The 22,394-nt window shown below is 40.4% G+C and overlaps 1 protein-coding gene and 1 pseudogene across 2 annotated transcripts in view; both read right to left on the bottom strand.

The window, feature by feature from the left end:
* The window catches only part of LOC308096586 (P2Y purinoceptor 13-like), a 52,672-nt pseudogene that overhangs the window by 5,790 nt on the left and 24,488 nt on the right, over nucleotides 1-22,394 (bottom strand). The gene's annotated exons all lie outside the window — the stretch shown is intronic.
* LOC308096585 (P2Y purinoceptor 13-like) lies at nucleotides 17,120-22,126 on the bottom strand (the record flags this gene model as incomplete). Its single annotated transcript, XM_080444001.1, has 4 exons — nucleotides 22,087-22,126; nucleotides 18,336-18,530; nucleotides 17,826-18,215; nucleotides 17,120-17,494 (listed from the first exon to the last, which is right to left on the bottom strand). Exons 2-4 carry the CDS (start codon nucleotides 18,519-18,521, stop codon nucleotides 17,120-17,122), a joined length of 951 nt encoding a protein of 316 aa, XP_080300127.1. The 5' UTR covers nucleotides 18,522-18,530; nucleotides 22,087-22,126.

Raw genomic sequence — 22,394 nt, 5'->3', positions numbered from 1 at the left:
GTCACATTGTAGATCGGCTGTATGTGGTTACTGTAGGTCAGGGGTGTCGAACTCATTTTGGTGTCCGGGCAAGATTGGTCAAATGGTGACTTGAGGTGGGCAGGAACCAGTTGCGGACACACATGCGCGCTCACACGCATTCAGTTATACAGCATTGTTTTTCAATCTGTTGTCTTGTCTCAGAAAACAAACAATGCAATTTGTAACAATAATAATAATAATAATAATAATAATAATAATAATAATAATAATAATAATAATAATAATTATTATTATTATTATTATTATTATTATTACATTTATTATTATAAACCATTTTAAGTAGAATAATTTGAAGTTAAACAATACCTGGTAATGTGTGTGGGTGGTTAAATAATTACATTTATAGAACAGTGGTGTAAAGTAACTAATTACATTTACTCAAGTACTGTACCTAAGTAAAGATTTGACGTAGTTTTACTTTACTAGAGTATTTCCAATTTCCAGAACTTTCTACTCCACTACATCTCAGTCACTGCTATAACTACAGTATATCACTTTAAAAAATGTTTTATGAAGATTAGCTACTTTAATTATTTACATTTACAAAAATAGCAGATCTACAAGCTCATAGTGTGGCACTCAGTGCCGCACTATGAGCTTGTATATCTGCTATTTTTGAATAGCCAAATACATCTTAAAATGACACAGATGCTTTCCCAGATTGAATGTTAAATACGCTCTGAGTTCAATTAATACTGAGGATTTCACTGGGCAAGCTCCTGAGAAATAAAAGAAGCAGCTTTGATACATTTATACGTTTTTAACACATATATGATTAATGCTTCTAACTACCTATTACCATTATTATATTTTCAAAAATGGCAAATTTATGGTGTAGCCAGCATGAAATTTCATCTAAATCACTTGCTGCTCCCAGACACCTGACATCTCTTTGCTTTAACAAACTTAATGTCAGGGAGCAGTTATTTTCATAACACTGCACTACGTTTGTGTGTGTGTGTGTGTGTGTGTGTGTGTGTGTGTGTGTGTGTGTGTGTGTGTGTGTGTGTGTGTGTGTGTGTGTGTGTGTGTGTGTGTGTGTGTGTGTGTGTGTGTGTGTGTGTGTGTGTGTGTGTGTGTGTGTGTGTGTGTGTCAGACAGACAGACAGACAGACAGACAGACAGACAGACAGACAGACAGACAGACAGACAGACAGACAGACAGAGAGAGAGAGACAGAGAGAGAGAGAGAGAGAGAGAGTGTGTGTGTGTGTGTACATGTCCGTGCTGGGCTGACTCCTGTGTGACGATCAAAGAGTATAGCCATTACTATTCGACTAGTTGAATAGACTGTTAACGAGCCAATCAGCCAGAACATTCCGCAGCTGGTTAGACAATGCCTGGGCGATCATAGGTACTCAGTCAAGTAGCAGCGAGTGGGGGAGGGGCGAGCTGCTTGGCAGCACAGCAATGCAAACTGCGACTGTTAAATGTAGTGTCAATTTACTATTTTTCAAAGTATTTCGCGGGCCGCTATGGACCTTTCCGCGGGCCGCAAAACGCCCGCGGGCCGCGAGTTTGACAGGCCTGCTGTAGGTGTTGTATTAATAATTAAATCTGCAAAGTAAGAAGTTACTAAAGCTGTCATATGCTGTAATTGTAGTAGAGTAGAAGTAACAAAAATGGAAAGTAAAGTAAAAGTACCTCAAAATTGTACTGTGCATTGTAAGCACTTGTATTGGTACTTGCGTAAATGTACATAGTTACTTTTCAGCACCATTGAGGAGCCAATCACTGACAGGCTAGGTATCACCAGGTGCACTGATTGCTAGAGTGCAGAGGGACATGGGTTGATATTAATGGTCTTAACTCAAAATGTATATATCACACAGCTTAGATTTTTTGATTAAATCGGAGTGTGAAGTTAAAAAAAAAAGTAGTGTAAAAGTTGCAAGTTCATCAAACTGTCAATGTATATTGTTTGATTGATTGATTGATGTAGTTTATTTAGTAAGACATGAGAATAGTACATGACAGTACATAACAGTGCATGGAAGTACAAATTCACAATACAAGGTCTACTAAACTGGAACTCTCATTAAGCACTAAGCTTGTTTAAGATGAGAACCCCATGCACACAAATCATTGTTGGGGACAGGAATCGAACCAGTATTTCTTGTGTCTGGGTAGCTCAGTTGGAAGTGCTATTGACTCTGAACCGCAAGATCATGGGATCAAATCCTGGCAAAAGCAACGCAGCATATGAGTAATCTGGTTTCCTGGTGTATAGAGCCTTGTTACAGGTATAGGCTCATTTGTTTGTTAATGTTGCTACCCTTTAAATGGCCATGGCCAATAACGTGGCATCGGGCGCTTAGAGTTAAATATTTGAAAAACTACACATTATTTCAAAGAAAAAGGCACCAGGCCACTAATGAGTTGTGAGTGAAGAGTGATTGGTGATGAGAGAGAGCAGGTGAGAGGGGTGGATCCAATCCATGGGAATAGGGGGAAGGTTGCTGACTAGATGACTCTTTTCTACACCCACCCTCACTAACCTTAACCTCAGTAAAACAACGACCTAACCTCAAGAAACACTATTTGTAAAACTAAGAATTCCAAATGATGATCACCTTAACGAATTGTTGGGGACAGGAATCGAACCAGCGACGAATGGATTCACAGGCTGCCTCTCTTCTTATTGAGATAGAGATATGGCCTCCCTGATGGTGTCTGATATCTATAGGTTTTTCTGTCTGTTATGAACCAAGCCTCTGTTTCGCTAACTACTCTAGATCACTGGTTCACAAAACATTTACCAATAAAGTTTTTTTTTGTCTCCTCGGAATGGAAACTAGTGAAAATAGTCGATCTACAAGCTCACAACGCGTTGCTATCTGAAAAGTTGTGAGATTGTAGATCGGCTATTTTCACAAGAAAGTATGTCATACATAAAAAACAACTACTCTCAAAAAAGCATTTCATGTTATTTTTTAAAAATTGCACTTGTCTGAATTAACAGGGTCATGTTTTGTACAATGCAATTTAAATGTAAACTGTAATAAGTGGGGTTTTGAACCGGGGACCTTCGGAACAAGAGGCTAACATTTTACTGATTGAGCTATTCAATCCACAGCTTTAGTCAGTGAGAAAGGAAAATCCAACAAAACAAAACAAAAGGGGGAATGAAGTACGTCATACATTGAAAATAACTACCCTCAAATAAGCATTTCATGTTATGTTATATTTAACAATTGCATATTTATTGTCTCCGCCAGGCCGAAAGGCATGGCGAGAGAGTGTGTTTTTCCCCCTGTCCGTCCGTCCGTGTGTCCTGTCCGTGTGTTACCAGCTAATCTCCGGCACCGTTGGCCCGGTCGCTGCAAAACTGTGTACACCCACTCCCTGGATGCCAATTCAGAACCTCTGCCCCACATTTTCACATGGGCCTGTCATAGCGCCATCAGGAGGCCGATTTGTGCAAAACCCATTTTTTCCCATTACACCTACAGCTTTTAACCAAACGTCATGCAAATGGGTACACAGTATCTCTATAGTCATGTGATCAACCCGGATCTGTCCGATTTCCCATATTACATCCTCATTGGCTAAGGTTGGCTTCCAAAGTTTGCAGGATTGGTCAGTTTTGAACAAACTGCCTCAAATCATGAACACAGCTTGCCATTTCCATAAAATTGCACACGCACATTCCTACTAGGCCGATGAAGAAATGCCACTTGAAATTTTTCAAATCAGCCTCATGGTGGCGCTATAACAAGCCGATTTGCATTTTTAACTATAACTGCACCGATCTGCGTGAAACTTTGCACGCACACTCCCTAGAGGCCAAGGAAAGACATCTGCACTGCATTTTTCACATCTGCTTTTTACAGCGGCACCAGGAGGCAGACTTATGTAAAATACATTTTTGGAGATTATTCCTTCAGATTCTGTCCAAAAAACACGCAAATTGGTAAACAGTATCTCCATAGTCACGTGATTCTGATGGATCTGTCCGATATTTCATATTCCATCCTATTTGGCTTACAGTGGCTTCCAAAGTTTGCAGGATTGGTCAGTTTTGAACAAAATGCCTCAAAACATGAACGCAGTGTGCAATTTCCGTGAAATTTTGCATGCAGATTCCCACTAGGCCGAGGAAGAAATGCCCCCCTTTTCACATTGGGGTTTTTGCATTTTTATGCGGTGAAATTGCGGGAAGTTGCAAAATATGTGGAAAGTTGTGAAATATGCGGCAATATTGAAATATGCGATGCGAAGCGCATATTATATGATGCGATGCGCATATTATGCGATGCGATGCGCATATTATGCGATGCGCATTTTATGTGATGCGATGCGGCCTTTTTGAAAAAACGTTACCCCCTCATAATTATGAGCCATTTAGCTGATTATGCGGTAAATTATGCGATCGCAAAATCGCTTTTTTCTGGAGGGTCTAAGTTATATGACACATCAGCTAAATGTGGCTGAGTGATGGTGTGGTGGTCTAAGCATCAGACTCTCAGTGCAGAGATTGCATGTTCAAATCCCAGTCATTGTATGGTTCTTTGCTTTTCAACTTTACTAATTGAAGGCTGACATATAAACACTTCAAGACTACAAAGAGATATTAAATGGGAGTGGCTGAGAGATGGGGTAGTGGTCTAAAGGTCAGCTCAGAGGTTCCATGTTCAAATCCCAGTCGTCCCATACTTCAAAGTTGTAGTACTTTGAAGTTTTCAAGGCCAAAATACAAAAAAGCAAGTCAAAGGCACAAAGAGAAATGTGAAGGGAGTGGCTGAGAGATAGGGTAGTGGTCTAAAGGTTGGATTCTCAGCACAGAGGTTCCATGGTCAAATCCCAGTCTTCCCATACTTTAAAGATGTAGAACTTTGAAAATTCCAAGGACAAAATACAAAAAAGCAAGTCAAACGCACAAAGAGAAATGTGAAGGGAGTGGCTGAGAGATAGGGTAGTGGTCTAAAGGTTGGACTCTCAGCACAGAGGTTCCATGTTCAAATCCTAATCGTCCCATACTTCAAAGTTGTAGTACTTTGACATTTTCAAGGCCAAAATACAAAAAAAGCAAGTCAAAAGCATAAAGGGACATGCGAAGGGAGTGGTTGAGAGATGGGGTAGTGGTCTAAAGGTCGGATTCTCAGCACAGAGGTTCCATGTTCAAATCCCAGTCGTCCCATACTTCAAAGTTGTAGTACTTTGACATTTTCAAGGCCAAAATACAAAAAAAGCAAGTCAAAAGCATAAAGGGACATGCGAAGGGAGTGGCTGAGAGATGGGGTAGTGGTCTAAAGGTCGGATTCTCAGCACAGAGGTTCCATGTTCAAATCCCAGTCGTCCCATACTTCAAAGTTGTAGAACTTTGACATTTTCAAGGGCAAAATACAAAAAAGCAAGTCAAAAGCACGAAGAGACACCTGCTGAGGGCCCAAAGGTGCGTTGGCGCAGTGGTGTGGTGTGCTTGATCGGTTGCCTCTGCTACAGACAGTTGGCAGGTTCAAGTCCCATGCCATCAACGTACTGGAGGACCATCGGGGGGACTGCGTCCCTCCCCTGTTTCCTGATAGTTAAAGGTGGGGGGTTATGTCTGAAAGAACTCTGCCCAGCTAAGGTTTTACAGAAGGACACTCCAACTCATTCAGTGCCATCGAGGTCCCCCATGTGCCTCAGATGTGTTATCCACCAGATGGCCCTGTTCACAAACCAGCGATACCATACGAGTCCTTTAGAGGCACCAAGACCATGTGATCCACCAAAAACTCCCTGCTGCAGTACGTTGATGGCATGGGACTTGAACCTGCCAACTGTCTGTAGCAGAGGCAACCGATCAAGCACACCACACCACTGCGCCAACGCACCTTTGGGCCCTTAGCAGGTGTCTCTTTGTGCTTTTGACTTGCTTTTTTGTATTTTGGCCTTGAAAATGTCAAAGCACTACAACTTTGAAGTATGGGACGACTGAGATTTGAACATGGAACCTCTGTGCTGAGAGTCCGACCTTTAGACCACTACCCCATCTCTCAGCCACTCCCTACACATGTCTCTTCGTGGTTTTGACTTGCTTTTTTGTATTTTGGCCTTGAAAACTTCAAAGTACTACAACTTTGAAGTATGGGATGACTGGGATTTGTACATGGAACCTCTGTGTTGAGAATCCAACCTTTAGACCACTACCCCATCTCTCAGCCACTCCCTTCACATGTCTGTTTGTGCTCTTGACTTGCTTTTTGGCCTTGAAAATGTCAAAGTACTAAAACTTTGAAATATGGGACGACTGGGATTTGAACATGGAACCTCTGTGCTGAGAGTCCAACCTTTGGACCACAACCCCATCTCACAGCAGCCACTCCCTTCACATGTCTCTTTGTGCTCTTGACTTGCTTTTTGGCCTTGAAAATTTCAAAGTACTACAACTTTGAAATATGGGACTTGAACATGGAACCTCTGTGCTGAGAGTCCGACCTTCAGACCACTACCCTATCTCTTAGCCACTCCCTTTACATGTCTCTTTGTGCTTTTGACTTGCTTTTTTGTATTTTGGCCTTGAAAATGTCAAAGTACTACAACTTTGAAGTATGGGACGACTGGGATTTGAACATGGAACCTCTGTGCTGAGAGTCTGACCTTTAGACCACTACCCCATCTCTCAGCCACTCCCTTCCCATGTCTCTTCTTGCTTTTGACTTGCTTTTTGGCCTTGAAAATGTCAAAGTACTTTGAAGTATGGGACGACTGGGATTTGAACATGGAACCTCTGTGCTGAGAGTCTGATCACTATTCCACTACACCATCTCTCAATGACTAACCACAGGTGTCTCTTAGTACTGTTGAAGTGTTCTTTTATATGTCAGCCTTCAGTTTGTAAAGTTGAAAAGCAATGAACCATAGAAGGGCTGGGATTTGAACATGATCTCTGTGCTGAGAGTCCGACCTTTAGACCACTGCACCATCTCTCAGCACTCCATTCACATGTGTCTTCGTGCTTTTGACTTGCTTTTATGTATTTTGGCCTTGAAAAATATCTCAGCCACTCCCATAATATGTCTCTTCGTACTCTTGAAGTGTTTATATGTCGCCTTCAGTTAGTAAAGTTGAAAAGCAATGAACCATAGCATAGAATGACTGGGATTTGAACATGGCATCTCCATGCTGAGTGTCTGATCTTTAGACCGCTACACCATCGCTCAGCCACTCCCATTGTATGTCTCTTTGTAGTCTTGAAGTGTTTACATGTCAGCCTTCAGTTAGTAAAGTTGAAAAGCAATGAACCATAGAATAACTGGGATTTGAACATGGCATCTTCATGTTGAGTGTCTGATCTTCAGACCGCTACACCATCTCTCAGCCACTCCCATCGTATGTCATCGTATGTCGTATTTGTACTCTTGAAGTGTTTATATGTCAGCCTTCAGTTAGTAAAGTTGAAATACGTCAGCATATAGAGCTTCATCATGTAACTTTACTATTCTACCCCAAATTTGTCTTTTAGTGCTTTTTAGTTATTTTTTTGTAGTTTAGCTGCCAAAACTTGACAATTGAAACTCTCTGCTGAAAGACTGAGTATTACTACACCATTTCTCAGTACTTTTGAAGTTTATAATTTCACATTCAACTACAGTAGGTCTGGGACTTGAACATGGAAACCCAGTGCTGAGAGTTTGAGCATTAGTCCACTACACCATCACATGTTTAATGTATAGATGTAGTCTTCTAGTGCTTTAAAGTGTTCTTTTGGACTGACCAGCAAAGCCCAGCTTCCCAGCTTGGCTTTGCTGGTCATTCCAGCCAGCAATTATTTTGTTTGAAGAATTCTGTCACTATAGTGAAAACGTGTTGTTTTTAATGTCAATAATATTTGTCATAATATTTTATTTTCAAAGTGATATACTGTAATAGCAGTGACTGAGACAACAGACTGAAAAACTATGCTGTATAACTGAATGCTTGTGAGCGTGCATGCGCATCCGCAACTGGTTGCGGCCCACATCAAGTCACCTTTTGACCAATGTGGCCCATACCCCAAAATGAGTTCGACTGACACCCCGGCTATACAGGGTATCTGCACATTTCTAAAGTGACAGACTATACATTAAAATGGTCAAACATTGGCAAAATTGTCTTCTGTCATTCATGGGGGAAAACTCTAAATGATCAAATTAGATTAATTGGAATGATTGGATTTGTTTTGACCAAAGATTTGACAATTGACATCATTATATTCTCCGCCAAGCTGAAAGGCATGGCGAGAGAGTATGTTTTTCCCCCTGTCCGTCCGCCCGTCCGTGTGTCCGTGTGTCCGTGTGTCCTGTCCGTGTGTTAACGGCACCGTTGGTCGCTGCGAAACTGTGCACACCCACTCCCTGGATGCCAATTCAGAACCTCTTCCCCACATTTTTCACATGGGCCTGTCATAGCACCACCAGCCACCAGGAGGCCGATTTGTGCCGATTTGAGGCCGAGGAAGAAATGCCACTTGAACATTTTCAAATCAGCCTCATGGTGACGCTATAACAGGCCGATTTGCATTTTTAACTATAACTGCACTGATCTACGTGAAACTTTGCACGCACACTCCCTAGAGGCCAAGGAAAAACATCTGCACTGCATTTTTCACATCTGCTTTTTACAGCGTCACCAGGAGGCCGACTTATGTAAAATACATTTTTGGAGATTATTCCTTCAGATTCTGTCCAAAAAACACGCAAATTGGTACACTGTATCTCCATAGTCATGTGATTCTGATGGATCTGTCCGAATATTTCATATTCCATCCTATTTGGCTTACAGTGGCTTCCAAAGTTTGCAGGATTGGTCAGTTTTGAACAAAATGCCTCAAAACATGAGTGCAATTTCCGTGAAATTTTGCATGCAGATTCCCACTAGGCAGAGGAAGAAATGCCCCCCTTTTCACATTCACATTGGCCTGTTATAGCGCCAACAGCAGGTTTAATTTAGCAAAACACATGGAACAAAATGACTCAAATCATGAATGCAGTGTCCGATTGAAAGGCCTAAGAAGAAATGCCACCCTTTTCACATTGGCCTATTATAATGCCACCAGGAGGCCACAATAACCTACCTGACCTGGCGGAGACCTGTGCTCCGAGGAGCACTTTTTCTAGTTCATTGATACAGTCATGTTGTGTGCAATGCAATTGAGATGAAGTCTGCATGAAGTGGGACTCGAACCGGCGGCCCTGTGATTGCAAGGTATATGGTTTACCGATCAGCCATTGGACCAACAGACCTGAACTGGTGAAAAAGGAGTTCACACAGATGACACAGTTTCATGCAAATTGCTCAGAAATCCTGGGTTTAAATGTTTTTCAAACTGCTCAAAATTGCAGACAATCTAAGGGCGGAGCTTACTGGTCAAAGTGATAGATGTGTTCCTCATGAGTCAAGGCACATGTGTAAGCAAGTTGCATGTATGTCGGCCAAACGAGGCATGACTTTTACCTGTTTAAATTTTGCATTTAAAAAAAATTGCTATAGAGTACGACAGAGTGACAGAGTACGTTTATGGAGGATGCCTGAGAGGTACTGTGGAGCTAGCCCAGGACGCCCTTGAACAGTTCTCCTTTAATAACAAGTAAACCCAGAAACTGCTTGCATGGCAAGCAGAGATTTGATATCAAAGCGCAAATCTGAATGGCATGAATAGAATAAATGGCAGTGTAGTTTTCACATGACTAAATGTAACTTTCAAGTCAGTTCTAGCAATTCTTCCTTTTGGTAGTATAGGGGAGTGAGGTTTCAGCTGGGTGGCGTGGGGTAAAATATGGGTCTGGGAAAATTTGGTTTTTGAGACTTAATTTCCTTCATCCTGATGATTGTTTTAAACCACTTTCACCCTTATAATGTTTTTTCAATTGTTAATATATTTTTTTTATGTTCTAACATTTTCAAAAAAGTACAGTATATCAACAAGCTCACATCATGTCACATTCCAACACAATGTATATTGTCATTGCAATATTCAACAATGTTATTGCTTATCATATGAATATCGTGCAGTCCTAGATAACATTACCACCCTAAAATACCTAATATTAACAGTATAATTTATATACCTAATAGCCAATATTCAATCAGCTTGAATGCCAAATAACAGGTTTTATATTAAACTAGACTTACAATATGTGGTCTCTGGAGCTATTGTGTGGCTGTGTTGTCACGATCCCAATGAGTCTGCCAGTCTTTTGAGCTTCCTGATCCAACTGTCTGCTGAGATGTTTGTTGTGCTCTGTGGGTGTTCACATGCCTCAGCTAGTTGCATCAAACTCACTTCCTTTTGATGTATGTATGTATGTATGTATGTATGTATGTATGTATGTATGTATGTGTGTGTGTGTGTGTGTGTGTGTGTGTGTGTGTGTGTGTGTGTGTGTGTGTGTGTGTGTGTGTGTGTGTGTGTGTGTGTGTGTGTGTGTGTGTGTGTGTGTGTGTGTGTGAGAGTGTGTGTGTGTGTGTGTGTGTGTGTGTGTGTGTGTGTGTGTGTGTGGGTGGGTGGGTGGGTGGGTGTGTGTGTGCGTGCGTGTGTGTGGCGTAGCCAGAACGCTAGTATAGGCTGGGCCTAGACGAGAGCGGGTGGGCGTTTTTTGGGCGGATTTTGTTACTTTTGTTTAAAGTAAATGTATTTGAGTACTGTACTTAAGTACATATTCTGAGGAGCTGTACTTTACTTGAGTATTAGATTTATTTGATACTTATTACTCTTACATTTAGAAAGTCCACAGAAAAGGGAGTTGTAATCTCAAGAAGGGGAAGTGTACCGGATTGCCTGATGGAGTCATCATTATTAGGAAATGTGGCCATATATTGCATGTTAGTAAGGCGGGAAATTGATACCATTGTGCACTTGGTGATACAAGCGCGAAATTTGGCAGAGATGACCTTCATATGACCCTGATTGATAATCAACCTCTGGCCATGCAGAATTCCTGAAATTTCAAGATGGCCACCACCAGTTTTCAAAATGGCTGCAACTGGGCCAATGTTTTGGACTATATCACTTTGCTGGGGCTTATTTTAATATATGAGAATATGTTCTGGAGGTATTTCTACCAAGTACGATAAAAAATAACATTAGGTTCCAATATGGCGGCATGTTTTCCGATATGGCTGCTGATAAATTGCAGAAATGTGCATCTGCTTATGGTTTATCCACATGAGCTTGTTGTACATATATTTGTATTAATTACCATACACAGAATGCATTTATGGAACATTTGAAAGTGATTTATTAGCTTGGTAAAGCTTAGTGCTTACTTTTTGTTTTGTTATCAAGTCATTATAAACACATTCTCATTTACAATGGTGGCTGGGCAAGTGACAGGCCAGTGTACTAGCAACTGCAACCACAGAGGGTTGTGCAGATAAGTCCAAACTTAAAGCATTTGCAGTGTCCAGAACATGCTTTTTTACATCCACATCGTGTCAGCTTCTGGCATAATTTGGCAAACAGGACTGCACAAGAGTGACTGGCCCATATGTCCTGTTTGGAATGCACTTCACTTGCATTCACTTCCTTGTAGAAACTACTTCTATGAAGTTATCGTACATGAGTACTATGAACTCCTCAATGACTTGCATATGTTTATCATTTATTGCAACAGGTGTTGAACCTATTTGGAGAAGTTGTCTGCCATGCTGACCTTTTTCCCTTTCCATGGAAGGACGAAACTGTGTGGCATCCCCTGAATGCATGAAAGTAGCAAAGACCTGATGACTTTGATTCAATAGCTGATGCAATTTCATGAACGGGGATCCATCTGAGATCCTAACCTAATATTATTATTTGTATCTTACTTGGTAGAAATACCTTCAGAACATATTCTCCTATATTAAAATAAGGGGGAAATCAAAGATTTACAGCCCCAGCAAAGTGATATAGTCCAAAATGTTGGCCCAGTTGCAGCCATTTTGAAAACTGGTGGTGGCCATCTTGAAATCTTAGGATTTTTGCGTGGCCAGAGGTTGATTATCAATTAGGGTCATATGAAGGACATCTGTGCCAAATTTCGTGCTTGTATCACCAAGTGCACTATTGTGTATTGAAAACGGCAATTTCCTGCCTAAGTATATGTCTGTGTGTAGTCCATGGACCACTGGTTGAGAAACAGTGGGATGTATCATGGAATGCATGCATACAGTAGCAAGTGTTAGCAAAGCACTATTCTTAGCTCTAATCTCACCCAACACAACAGTGGTCCCCTGGTTGATTCTTAATCAGGGTGGTGGTCCCTGGTTCACAATCAGTTGAAAACCCCTGCTTTAGAGAGTTTAAAACTATAAATCTCACTGGAGTTTAGGCTAGTGTTACAGGCCTCAGGAATGAGTTAGCTGTTTTGTACAGGGAATATATATAGACAAGAGACGTTGGGTTGTTAGCTTCAAAGCAGGCTGTAGTCTGTCTCATTTATTCACAGAATCTTAGTTTCATTTATTTTCTCTTTCTCTTGATTTCAATCATATATCTCATATTCTCAATAATCACATATATTCATCAATCCACATTTCACAATTCACCATAAACTGTTACTGGTAGAATACCATTGCAACACATTGGTCTATTTTATGTTGTCACATTTCACCAATAATACTGCTTACACAATACAATATGTGCTCTGGAAGTCACATTCTTCTTAATACTGCTTTAACCAAGTCTCTGTAGGTTACTTATAGTACTGGTAGTACTGTAATACTGTTTTTAAACCTTGCTTTGTTTTACTTTTTACAGTCTTACTGCATACAGAACGTTTTATAAAGAACACATAAACAATGTCACTTAATCAAAATACTTGTTCACAAATATCACAAAACCTTCAATAAACATTTGTAATCTTACACCAAACACTGCTAAACTGTGGAGTTAAGGCACTTATGAACACGAAAGAGAGAGAAAAGTACTTTTCCTCAAAAATGGCAACCATGTTATTTTCTATTTCCGGTCTATCATACTCTGAAGACTTGAATTGAGCACGCCAGTTCCCTTGTTTCTGGCAAACACCACACATGTCAGGAGGGAGAAATAAAATGACAGTACAGCAATGCAGAAACCAAAGGCGGGCACGGTGGCACAGTCGGTAGTGCTGTCGCCTCACAGCTAGAAGGTCCTTGGTTCGATTCCCGCAGGGGACGCTGTGGGCGCTGGGGGCGTGTTCTCTCCTCCGCGTCATCAGTGCCCACACCCTAGGTGGGGTTGGCGAAAGGGCCTTTCTGTGTGGAGTTTGCATGTTCTCCCCATGTCTCCTAGGGTAGGTACCCTCACAAAAACATGCAGTAATCCTGGTCACTATACTGCCTCCCCCTGGCCAGCCGGGGCGCCTGATGGAGGGGAAGGGAACTGGTTGGAATAACGTGTTCCTTCCACGCGCTACGTCCAACCAGGGAAACTCTCCCCTGTCAGGTGATAAGAAGGTCAGTTGGCTCTCATGCATTGAAGGAGGCATGAGCTCGGCCCTGGCCTCCCTAGGTTGGCAGAGGGAAGGTAGTGCCCAGGATTACATAGACAATTGGCACTGGGTGTAAAAAATGGGGTTACAAAATCGTGGGATAAAAAAAAAAAAAGAAACCAAAGGCAAAGGCCCTCAAGGACAAACAAAAAACTACATCATATGGCCTGGTGGGATAGTCGGCCACTAAAATAGCCAATCCACAAGCTCGGAATGCCTTGTGAGCTATTCTCACAATTCTAGTTTTTTTTAGGAAATATTTGCAATTTTTTGATATGCCCAAAATAGGGATGCCAGGTTCAGAGGTTAGGAGGCAATGGGTCCTTCGGCACAGATGCATAAAACCCCCCAGTGCAGGGGGCTTTTACTTACTGTATTGTGTTATTTAGTATTCCTGTATTTTGCATGTTGTGTACATTTATATTAATTATATTCAGTAGGCTATTGTACAAAAGCTCAATTGAACTTGAGCAAGACTGGGCACTCTGAACACATTGACTGCACCTGTGTCACCAATGCTGCCCATAGGGGAACTGATTGGTGTTTGACTTTTGAGTAATTACTTCTTAAGGAGTGTTGTGTTGTTCTGTGCTTCATTCTAATCTGAAGAAGACTTTTTAGTCGAAATGTCCTTTGTCCTTCAATACAGTTTTTGACTGTATTTTTTTAGCCCTGTAAGCCAGTTTTATTTTTGATTTGATCTTCAACTAACCTTCGAAAACCACATGAAAAACCTGAAGATCATCCATGTCCAAAAGAACATCACCAGATTCTTTGAGCAGAACTCCAATTTGTCATAACACAGTGAAGATTTGATTGGATTCAATTGATCATCAGTAATGATTGCACAGTTCTCCTTTAATAATAAGTAAACCCAGAAACTGCTTGCATGGCAAGCGGAGATTTGATATCAAAGTGCAGATCTGACATGACAACAATAACATTTACAGTGTAGCTTTCACATAAGTAAATGTAACATTCAAGTCAGTTGTTCTAGAAATGTTTCCATTTGGTATGGGAACTAGGAGGTTTTGGTAGGATGGCGAGGGGTAAGATGTAGGTCTGGGAAAATGTAGTTTCAGAGACTTAATTTTCACAATTTTCTAACATTTAAAAAAAAATACAGTACTGTATATCAACCAGCTCACATCATGTCACATTCCAACGTGTGAGCTTGTAGATTGGCTATTAATAGCCAAAGTATAAAACAGTGCTTAGTGTTTAAGCATGTACATCACAAACACTCTAGTGCTATTTAGGTCTGGAAAAAAAGCATTTTAATATATTTTTGCAAATCATTTAGCATATCGTTGCTGTCCAGCAGAGACCAGCTAACTCAATTTTTCCGCTTTTGCATTTTTTTCCATAAAACAGGGCCATTGAACACCCTTTACGTCTGTGTGTTGATGAAAAAATTATTGAACCAATGAAAAGTATTCTGACTAAACCAGCTAACTCCATTGTATTGGATCCTCAAACTTTCTGCTAAACCAGCTACTGTAAGTTCACCAAAGGGGGGTGGAGTTAGCTGGTTTAGCTGACTCCAGGCTCCACCCCCTTTTGACCTCCAACCTCATTGTGAGCTTGGAGGTCCATTCAGCTGTTCTTATCAATGATGAACAAAACCTCCTAACTCCACTTTTTTTGTTTTTGTCATTCCCTGAAAAATGAACATTTTGGAGTAAGCTGGTTGCTGCCAGACAGCAGAGATATTTTAAACACATCATACACATCAAATAAAACTGACTCTGAGCTACCCAAAGGCTCACAATTATGATTGTGTATTATTTGTTTGTTTCAGATTTTTGTTTTTACGTAACAAAATGCACCGTTTCATAATGTCCCCCAACCCACCACCACCTGCATCCCACATCTCCCCCACATCCACCTACTATCACAGAATTCAATCAGAATATTTTACAAGTCACATATTAAAGTTTTCATCACACATTCAACAATACCCCTTCCCTCCCCACCCAGCCATAATTGCAGTTCTTAATTTGATCCTTTTTCCCATTAGATATGCATGGTGGACAGATATTTCAATGCCATTTTTTAAATACATACATGAAAAGAATGTTTTCTCAATCTGTTATCTCCTTCAAAATCTTAATGGTACAATTTTAAACATTTCGCTGCGTAATACCAAGGCAGACCAACCTCACTCCACAGGTCGATGCACTTATCACAATCTTGAATGAGCCTTCGGGGGCCCTTATTGCTCTGGGCCTGGTCTCAGTTGGCTCAATTTTCTAGAGGGCCCCTGGTCCTGGGCCCGGCAGGGCCGTTCAGGAATCCAGCACTCTGGGGGAGCATGAATTGGCATAACAACTGTCGTATATTATCAGTGATAAGGTCGCAGGCCTGCTTTGGAAGAGAGTCTTGAGACAGAGTTGAAGATACTTTGTAAGTCTTTATTTGCAAGACAGCGATTACAGCAAGGTGTCTGTCCTTGGATCGATTGACACAGAGCACACAAAATCACATCAATCAATACAATTTATACTCTTCAGTCAAGAGATCATCCCTAACTTTCCAACTCCTCCCCTAGTTCTCATTTGACCAGTCACATTTTACAGATAATTACCTTAACAGGGATAAACATATATTCTACTTTAAAACATATTTCCACATGAAACTTTGTAAACCATCTTACTCAACATGTTGTTAGCTTTTGAATGAATCCAAGAACCTGTATACGTTAGTGATTGTAGACTTTGGTTCGATGAACTTCATTGACAGACTGGCAACTTCTCAAGAAAGGAACTAGGATAATTGATATGATAATGAACTCAGAGATAACAATGATCTGGCCAAAAGGGTTCTTTCAACCCCCTATTTGCACCTGTTGTACTGTAAACACTCAACTTTGAATAACAGGTGAAGAAGGCCCAGGGTGCCCTTCCAAACAATGGATCAAAAGGTTTCTAAGGTGGCAAAGAATGAAAGGCCAACAGATCTACAGAAACATATGGGAGAATAGCATTTGAATCTCTTCGCAAAACAAACTTGGTAACTTTATACTAAAATCAGTGATCCAAAACACAATACTTAATAGGGGAGATATGGTTCAAATATTCCACACAACTAAATAAGGAGAAAAATGGGCAGTGGGAAATTGGCTAGTCTAAAAGATTAACAATTGTAAATAAAGTGTCTTTTAATTGTTCTCACTCCACCATAACTCAAAATACAAGACAATACAAATGCAAGCAAACCTTTCATGACTAATTTACCTTAAACTCTACATTTAAAAATAGCTTGTCCAAATGCATAGGCCAGTAAAATAAAAGTCACCTTTAAATCGGTTTAAGGTCTAGCAAAGCGTGAAACAAATTCATCCAAGTTCACACACCGCATTGCACACTTGTAGCAGTAACTATGTCAGATCACACTGATGGAGCTCAGTATGGCGTTGCATGAGCCATATGAACCTCTGAATATGGATCAATGTGATTGGCAAGTTACACATCCGGTTTATTGCAGATATGGAAACGGCCTGTGTACATGTATGTGTGTATGCAAATTACCAGAACACTGAACAGTAAATAGAAACCAAGCTTTCCACAGTAATGAAAGCTTGGTGACACAAGGTAAAGTTTAACAGCCTTTCCTCTCACACATTGTGACTGCGTTGAACATAATGTGTCCATCGTGTCTTATGAGATGGGTTTGCGGCTGAATGTGGTTGTCAGATATCTCCGAAACGTCTTGCACAGGAATATGTAGATAAGTGGATCCAGACATGGGTTTGTGTACGACAGCCACTTGGCGGTCTCATAGGCGATGTAGATGGTGTTCTGTGCTCTGCATTCTGCTGTGTTTCTGATATCGGCCAGTGTGCGGGGAAACCGGACAAAGTGGAAGGGGGCAAAGCAGATGAAAAACACTGCTACCACAACAAAGACCTTTGCTTTGGTTCTGCGACTGGTCACTTCAGAGCTGCTCCTGGAGGCTGTGTATGACTCATACACCTTCCTGCTGATGAAGGTGTAGCAGAACAGCATCAGAACCAGTGTGCCCCAGAACACCACCTGGACAGTGGACACAGTACATCAATAGAAAGCACAGCAAAGCACAGCAAAGCATTCACTTGAAGCGGTCTGTTATAGCGCCACCATGAGGTTGATTTGAAATGTTTGGCCCACGGGGAGTGTGCGTGCAAAGTTTCATGCTGATCGGTCCGGCGGTGCCCAAGATTAGCTGCACACAGACTCGTGAACAGACTCATTGGGACGAAAACATAATCCCTCACCTTAGTAATGGGGATAATAAATATTACATTGGGTTGGTCATGTGACTAAATGTAACTGTTATTCTGTATATTCCATGTTAGACAGTTACAGTTCAAAGTTAATGTATTACCTGAAAAATGTAGTGGGCTGCCTTATACAAGCGCCGACCAACCTCACTCCACAGGTCGATGCACTTCAGTTTGCCTCCAGAGAGCTGCGGTGGCTGGTCAGCCATGATGACGATTGGCAGCGCTAAAGATAACATCACCAACCAAACAGTTGCACTCAGCACCTTACCAACCCTGACCCTCTGCACAGCATATCTCCCAAATGGCCAGACTATCTTCAGGTAGCGGTCCAGACTGATGAGGCCCAGAAAAAGTATGCTGATGTACGTGGAGAGGTAGAACAGATTGCCAGAGTATCGACAGTAGAAGACTCGCAGGTGCAAGGAGCCCAAATCAATATCATTCAGCACCTTCACAGGGATGGTCAGAGTCATGAGCATGTCAGCCACCACCTATTGGTGAAGGTTAATATTGATTAATATATATTACTAAATATTGATGAATCACTTTGTAATGTTTTTCTATATTATGGCACTGACAAATACATTTCCAACACACATCCATTCACTCACCACATTCTTTAGATAGACCACAAACGTGGAGTTAGTGGGGATCTTGTAGTAAAAGATCCATGCAGCCAGACTGTTCAGTACCAGTGCCACTAGAAAGAGGACACTATATAGACAGGGGAAGACCACCGCTGTCACACTGGTATCGAGAACACACTCCATGGTGTTATTGGATGTTGTGGTGTTCATCTTCACAACCTTGAGAGTGGAAAGAGAGATGAGGAAATCAAAGAAAGAAGAAATGGAGAGGCATGAATTTAGAGTGAGAGACAAACCCCTTTAAATGCATGATGGATAAATACATGTTTTCCAACAATAAATAGTAGCACTTTGTAGGCTTACTTAATAAGTCTCGGGTAGGTGTAGTATTTGTTTTGCCTTTGGGACCAAAAAGTTATTAAATCAATGGCCTACTTTAAAAATCAATATAGGCTACATAGCACTGAAACGAGCTTTAAAATATACAATTTTAAATAAATGTAATAAATGTAATGATGGAGCTGTTTTTCCCTATCACCCATATAAAGTACCGCTAACTTTCAGACAGGCCACAAGTAAATGTAAAAAAAGGTAAAATGATTATATTATATTTAGTCAGACAGAGAGATCATGGGAAGGTTTACAGTATCACAGGTGTCAACGCATCATCGGTCGGTATCTCTCATAATGGGAGAACTGGTTAGATCTATATATCTAGATCATATCAATATTGTCCACAAAATACATAGTTTAACTCTATCAAGTAACATTCAAATATCATCCTAGACCAGTGGTTCTCAACATGTTTGGGCCAGCGGCCCCCCATCCAGTATCCAGGTTCCTTACCATCCCCTTCACATTAATATTTCATTTGATTTCAGCAAACCTGCTGTAATCAAATTAAATGTGAATTCCGCGACAGGGATGGTCTACCAGGCTAACCATCCCCCACACCCACATTTAGGCTACAACCCAATTAATTTGTTTAAAAATGTAACAGGAAGTAAAGAAGGTACCTGTTGAAGAAATTCCAAATGGCTGTTTAAACAGTTGAAAATTGCAGTTTGTGGTGCATATCCTTACTTTTTGCACTCTGCATATTATTTACATCAGTACTCTTTATCTTCTCTGCATCTTCTATTTTATCTAAATCTTTGCATATTCTTATTTATTTTACTCTCTGCACATTATTTATTTTACACTCATCTTCTTGATCATTACTGTTTAGTATTGACTCATGTGTGCCATTTGACGTTCTTACTAGACTGCCTCTCTACCAAGGGCCTAGCTTCCTGCTTTGAAATTGACTCGAATAAGGAAGAGAGTTCAAGTGACAGTTCATATGAATGGCCGGTAGTTTTGCTGTTTTACCCCTGCTGGTGTCAGAAAGAATTTATCTCAACGCAAGCGGATGGGTTTTTGACGAACTTTAGACTTGATTTTTTTTACCTTAACCCTTGCATTGTGTTAGAAAACTGCATCCACTTGTGGTGTTAGCGGGTCAATTTGACCCGTGATTTAAATCAGCCCAAAATACTCAAAAAATAAGTATTTTCATTCTTTTTTTTCTCCCACCTCATAGCTGACTTGTAATGCATTCATATCCATGTAAACACTTTTTAAAATATTATGTTGGGTTAGGGCTAGGGTTTCATCTTTCAATATATCTCGTTTTCTATTATAAAAATTTTAAAATTCACTCATTAAATTTCCTTTAATGAAGGCAATGGATAATAATGTTATTTAGCTATAATAGAATAATAATTAGAACACACTTGCAAAAATAATTAATTAAAAAAATACTTGTTTTCGTTTTGTAACTTTAAAAAATGTTAAAATTATTAAAAATAGTGACACTAGTGGTGTTAGGGTCCGAAATGACCCGTATACCATAGAAGGTAAAAAGTCATTTATTTTTCATAAACTCAAACTTTATTTTACTCCTGATAGCAAAAGTCTCTCTCACTCTCAAACATGTAAACATTGAATATTGACAATTTGGGGGGGAATTGAGCCACACTTCTTTGCCGGGTCATTTCGGACCCTAACACCACAAGTGTCACTTTATTTTTTTGAGACCATCAGAATTAATTAAAATGATGATAAATAATTTTGTTGCGTTAAAATGGCTATTTCTGAGGATATCATGAAGCCTCGTTCCAATAAAGAAATGTAAAGGGTACTTTTTACCTATTCAAACTTGAAAACGGGTCAAAAAATACCCTAACACAATGGAAGGGTTAATAAACATTGTCATAAATACTATATGCTTCCAGTCGCTAGTTTCAAGTCTCCTTTCAATCATCATGTTATGCGTTTTAGTAAATTATGGTCCCATATATTTTAAAATTGACGATAAAGTAGGCTATGCTCAGGGGCGGGATGATTTGATTGACAAGCTACACAACCAATAGCATTCATTCCCCGCCGCCGCTCTTGAGTGACAAGCTACCCAACCAATACTGGTCTGGTGGCATTCTGCTGGATATGACGTGATATGACGCGTTATTGAAAGATGGCAGATTTGAAATTCCTGAACAATCGGCTTCATTTACGGTCTGTAGAAACCAATGGCTTCGCTTCGTCCATTCTTTTTATACAGTCTATGCTCTCTACCCACTAAGCTACGGCCGCCCCAAAGGACAATTTGATAAACAGTACTTCCAGCAACTGCAGGCTTCTATAAACTGTAAACATAGCTCAAATTAATTTGGTGCAAATGTGTGTGCATGTCTGTGTGTACTGTAGGGGACACAGGCAAACGTCCGAACCTTCCCTAAAACACCCGGGACAACGCTCCATACGTCCCAGACTTCCCAACTGTGGAACAAACTCCCCCATTGCAGTTAGAACAACAGACTCACTCCCAATTTTCCGCCGTAATCTGAAGACACCTCTTCGGACTCCACTTTAGCCCGTAGCACTTGACCTAGCCTTGACGACCATGCAGTCTTATGCAAAGGTTAAAATGTAATTTCCCATAGTTTGTATAGTTTCAATGTACAGATTTTTTTTTTTACTGTTTAGACTGACACTAGGCTCTTGGTTGACCTATGATCCTTATTACTGAGGCACTACACTGTCTCTATGCATTTGATGTATGTGTTTACCTTGCTTATTGTACATCGCTCTGGATTAAGAGCGTCTGCTAAATGCCTAAATTGTAAATTGTACAGTAGGTCTGTTTTGCAAACCATACAGTATGGTACTGCACAGGCTTATCAAACAGCTTTTTTCACTTTATGGGAGAAAACTGAAGACAAAAGTATGACTTATAGTTACAGAAGTGGTACATTTTATCACCAACTTCATGTCATGGGTGGACTGGAAACAAAAGCCAGCCTGGGAATATTAATTACAGCGGCCCTCATATGTGTAATTAAAGAAATAATAATAATTATAAGTAGTGAAAGCTCATCTGTCAATCAAATGAATAAATAAAACAAAACTTAATTTCCTTCATCCTGATGATTGTTTTAAACCACTTTCACCCTTATAATGTTTTTTCAATTGTTAATATATTTTTTTTATGTTCTAACATTTTCAAAAAAGTACAGTATATCAACAAGCTCACATCATGTCACATTCCAACACAATGTATATTGTCATTGCAATATTCAACAATGTTATTGCTTATCATATGAATATCGTGCAGTCCTAGATAACATTACCACCCTAAAATACCTAATATTAACAGTATAATTTATATACCTAATAGCCAATATTCAATCAGCTTGAATGCCAAATAACAGGTTTTATATTAAACTAGACTTACAATATGTGGTCTCTGGAGCTATTGTGTGGCTGTGTTGTCACGATCCCAATGAGTCTGCCAGTGTTTTGAGCTTCCTGATCCAACTGTCTGCTGAGATGTTTGTTGTGCTCTGTGGGTGTTCACATGCCTCAGCTAGTTGCATCAAACTCACTTCCTTTTGATGTATGTATGTATGTATGTATGTATGTATGTATGTATGTATGTGTGTGTGTGTGTGTGTGTGTGTGTGTGTGTGTGTGTGTGTGTGTGTGTGTGTGTGTGTGTGTGTGTGTGTGTGTGTGTGTGTGTGTGTGTGTGTGTGTGTGAGT

This window comes from Gymnoscopelus braueri (genome assembly GCF_963280865.1).
Source record: "Gymnoscopelus braueri genome assembly, chromosome: 12".
Classification (NCBI taxonomy): domain Eukaryota; kingdom Metazoa; phylum Chordata; class Actinopteri; order Myctophiformes; family Myctophidae; genus Gymnoscopelus; species Gymnoscopelus braueri.
The sequence above is the reverse complement of the archived record's forward strand: the minus strand, read 5'-3'. Positions and strand labels throughout refer to the sequence as shown.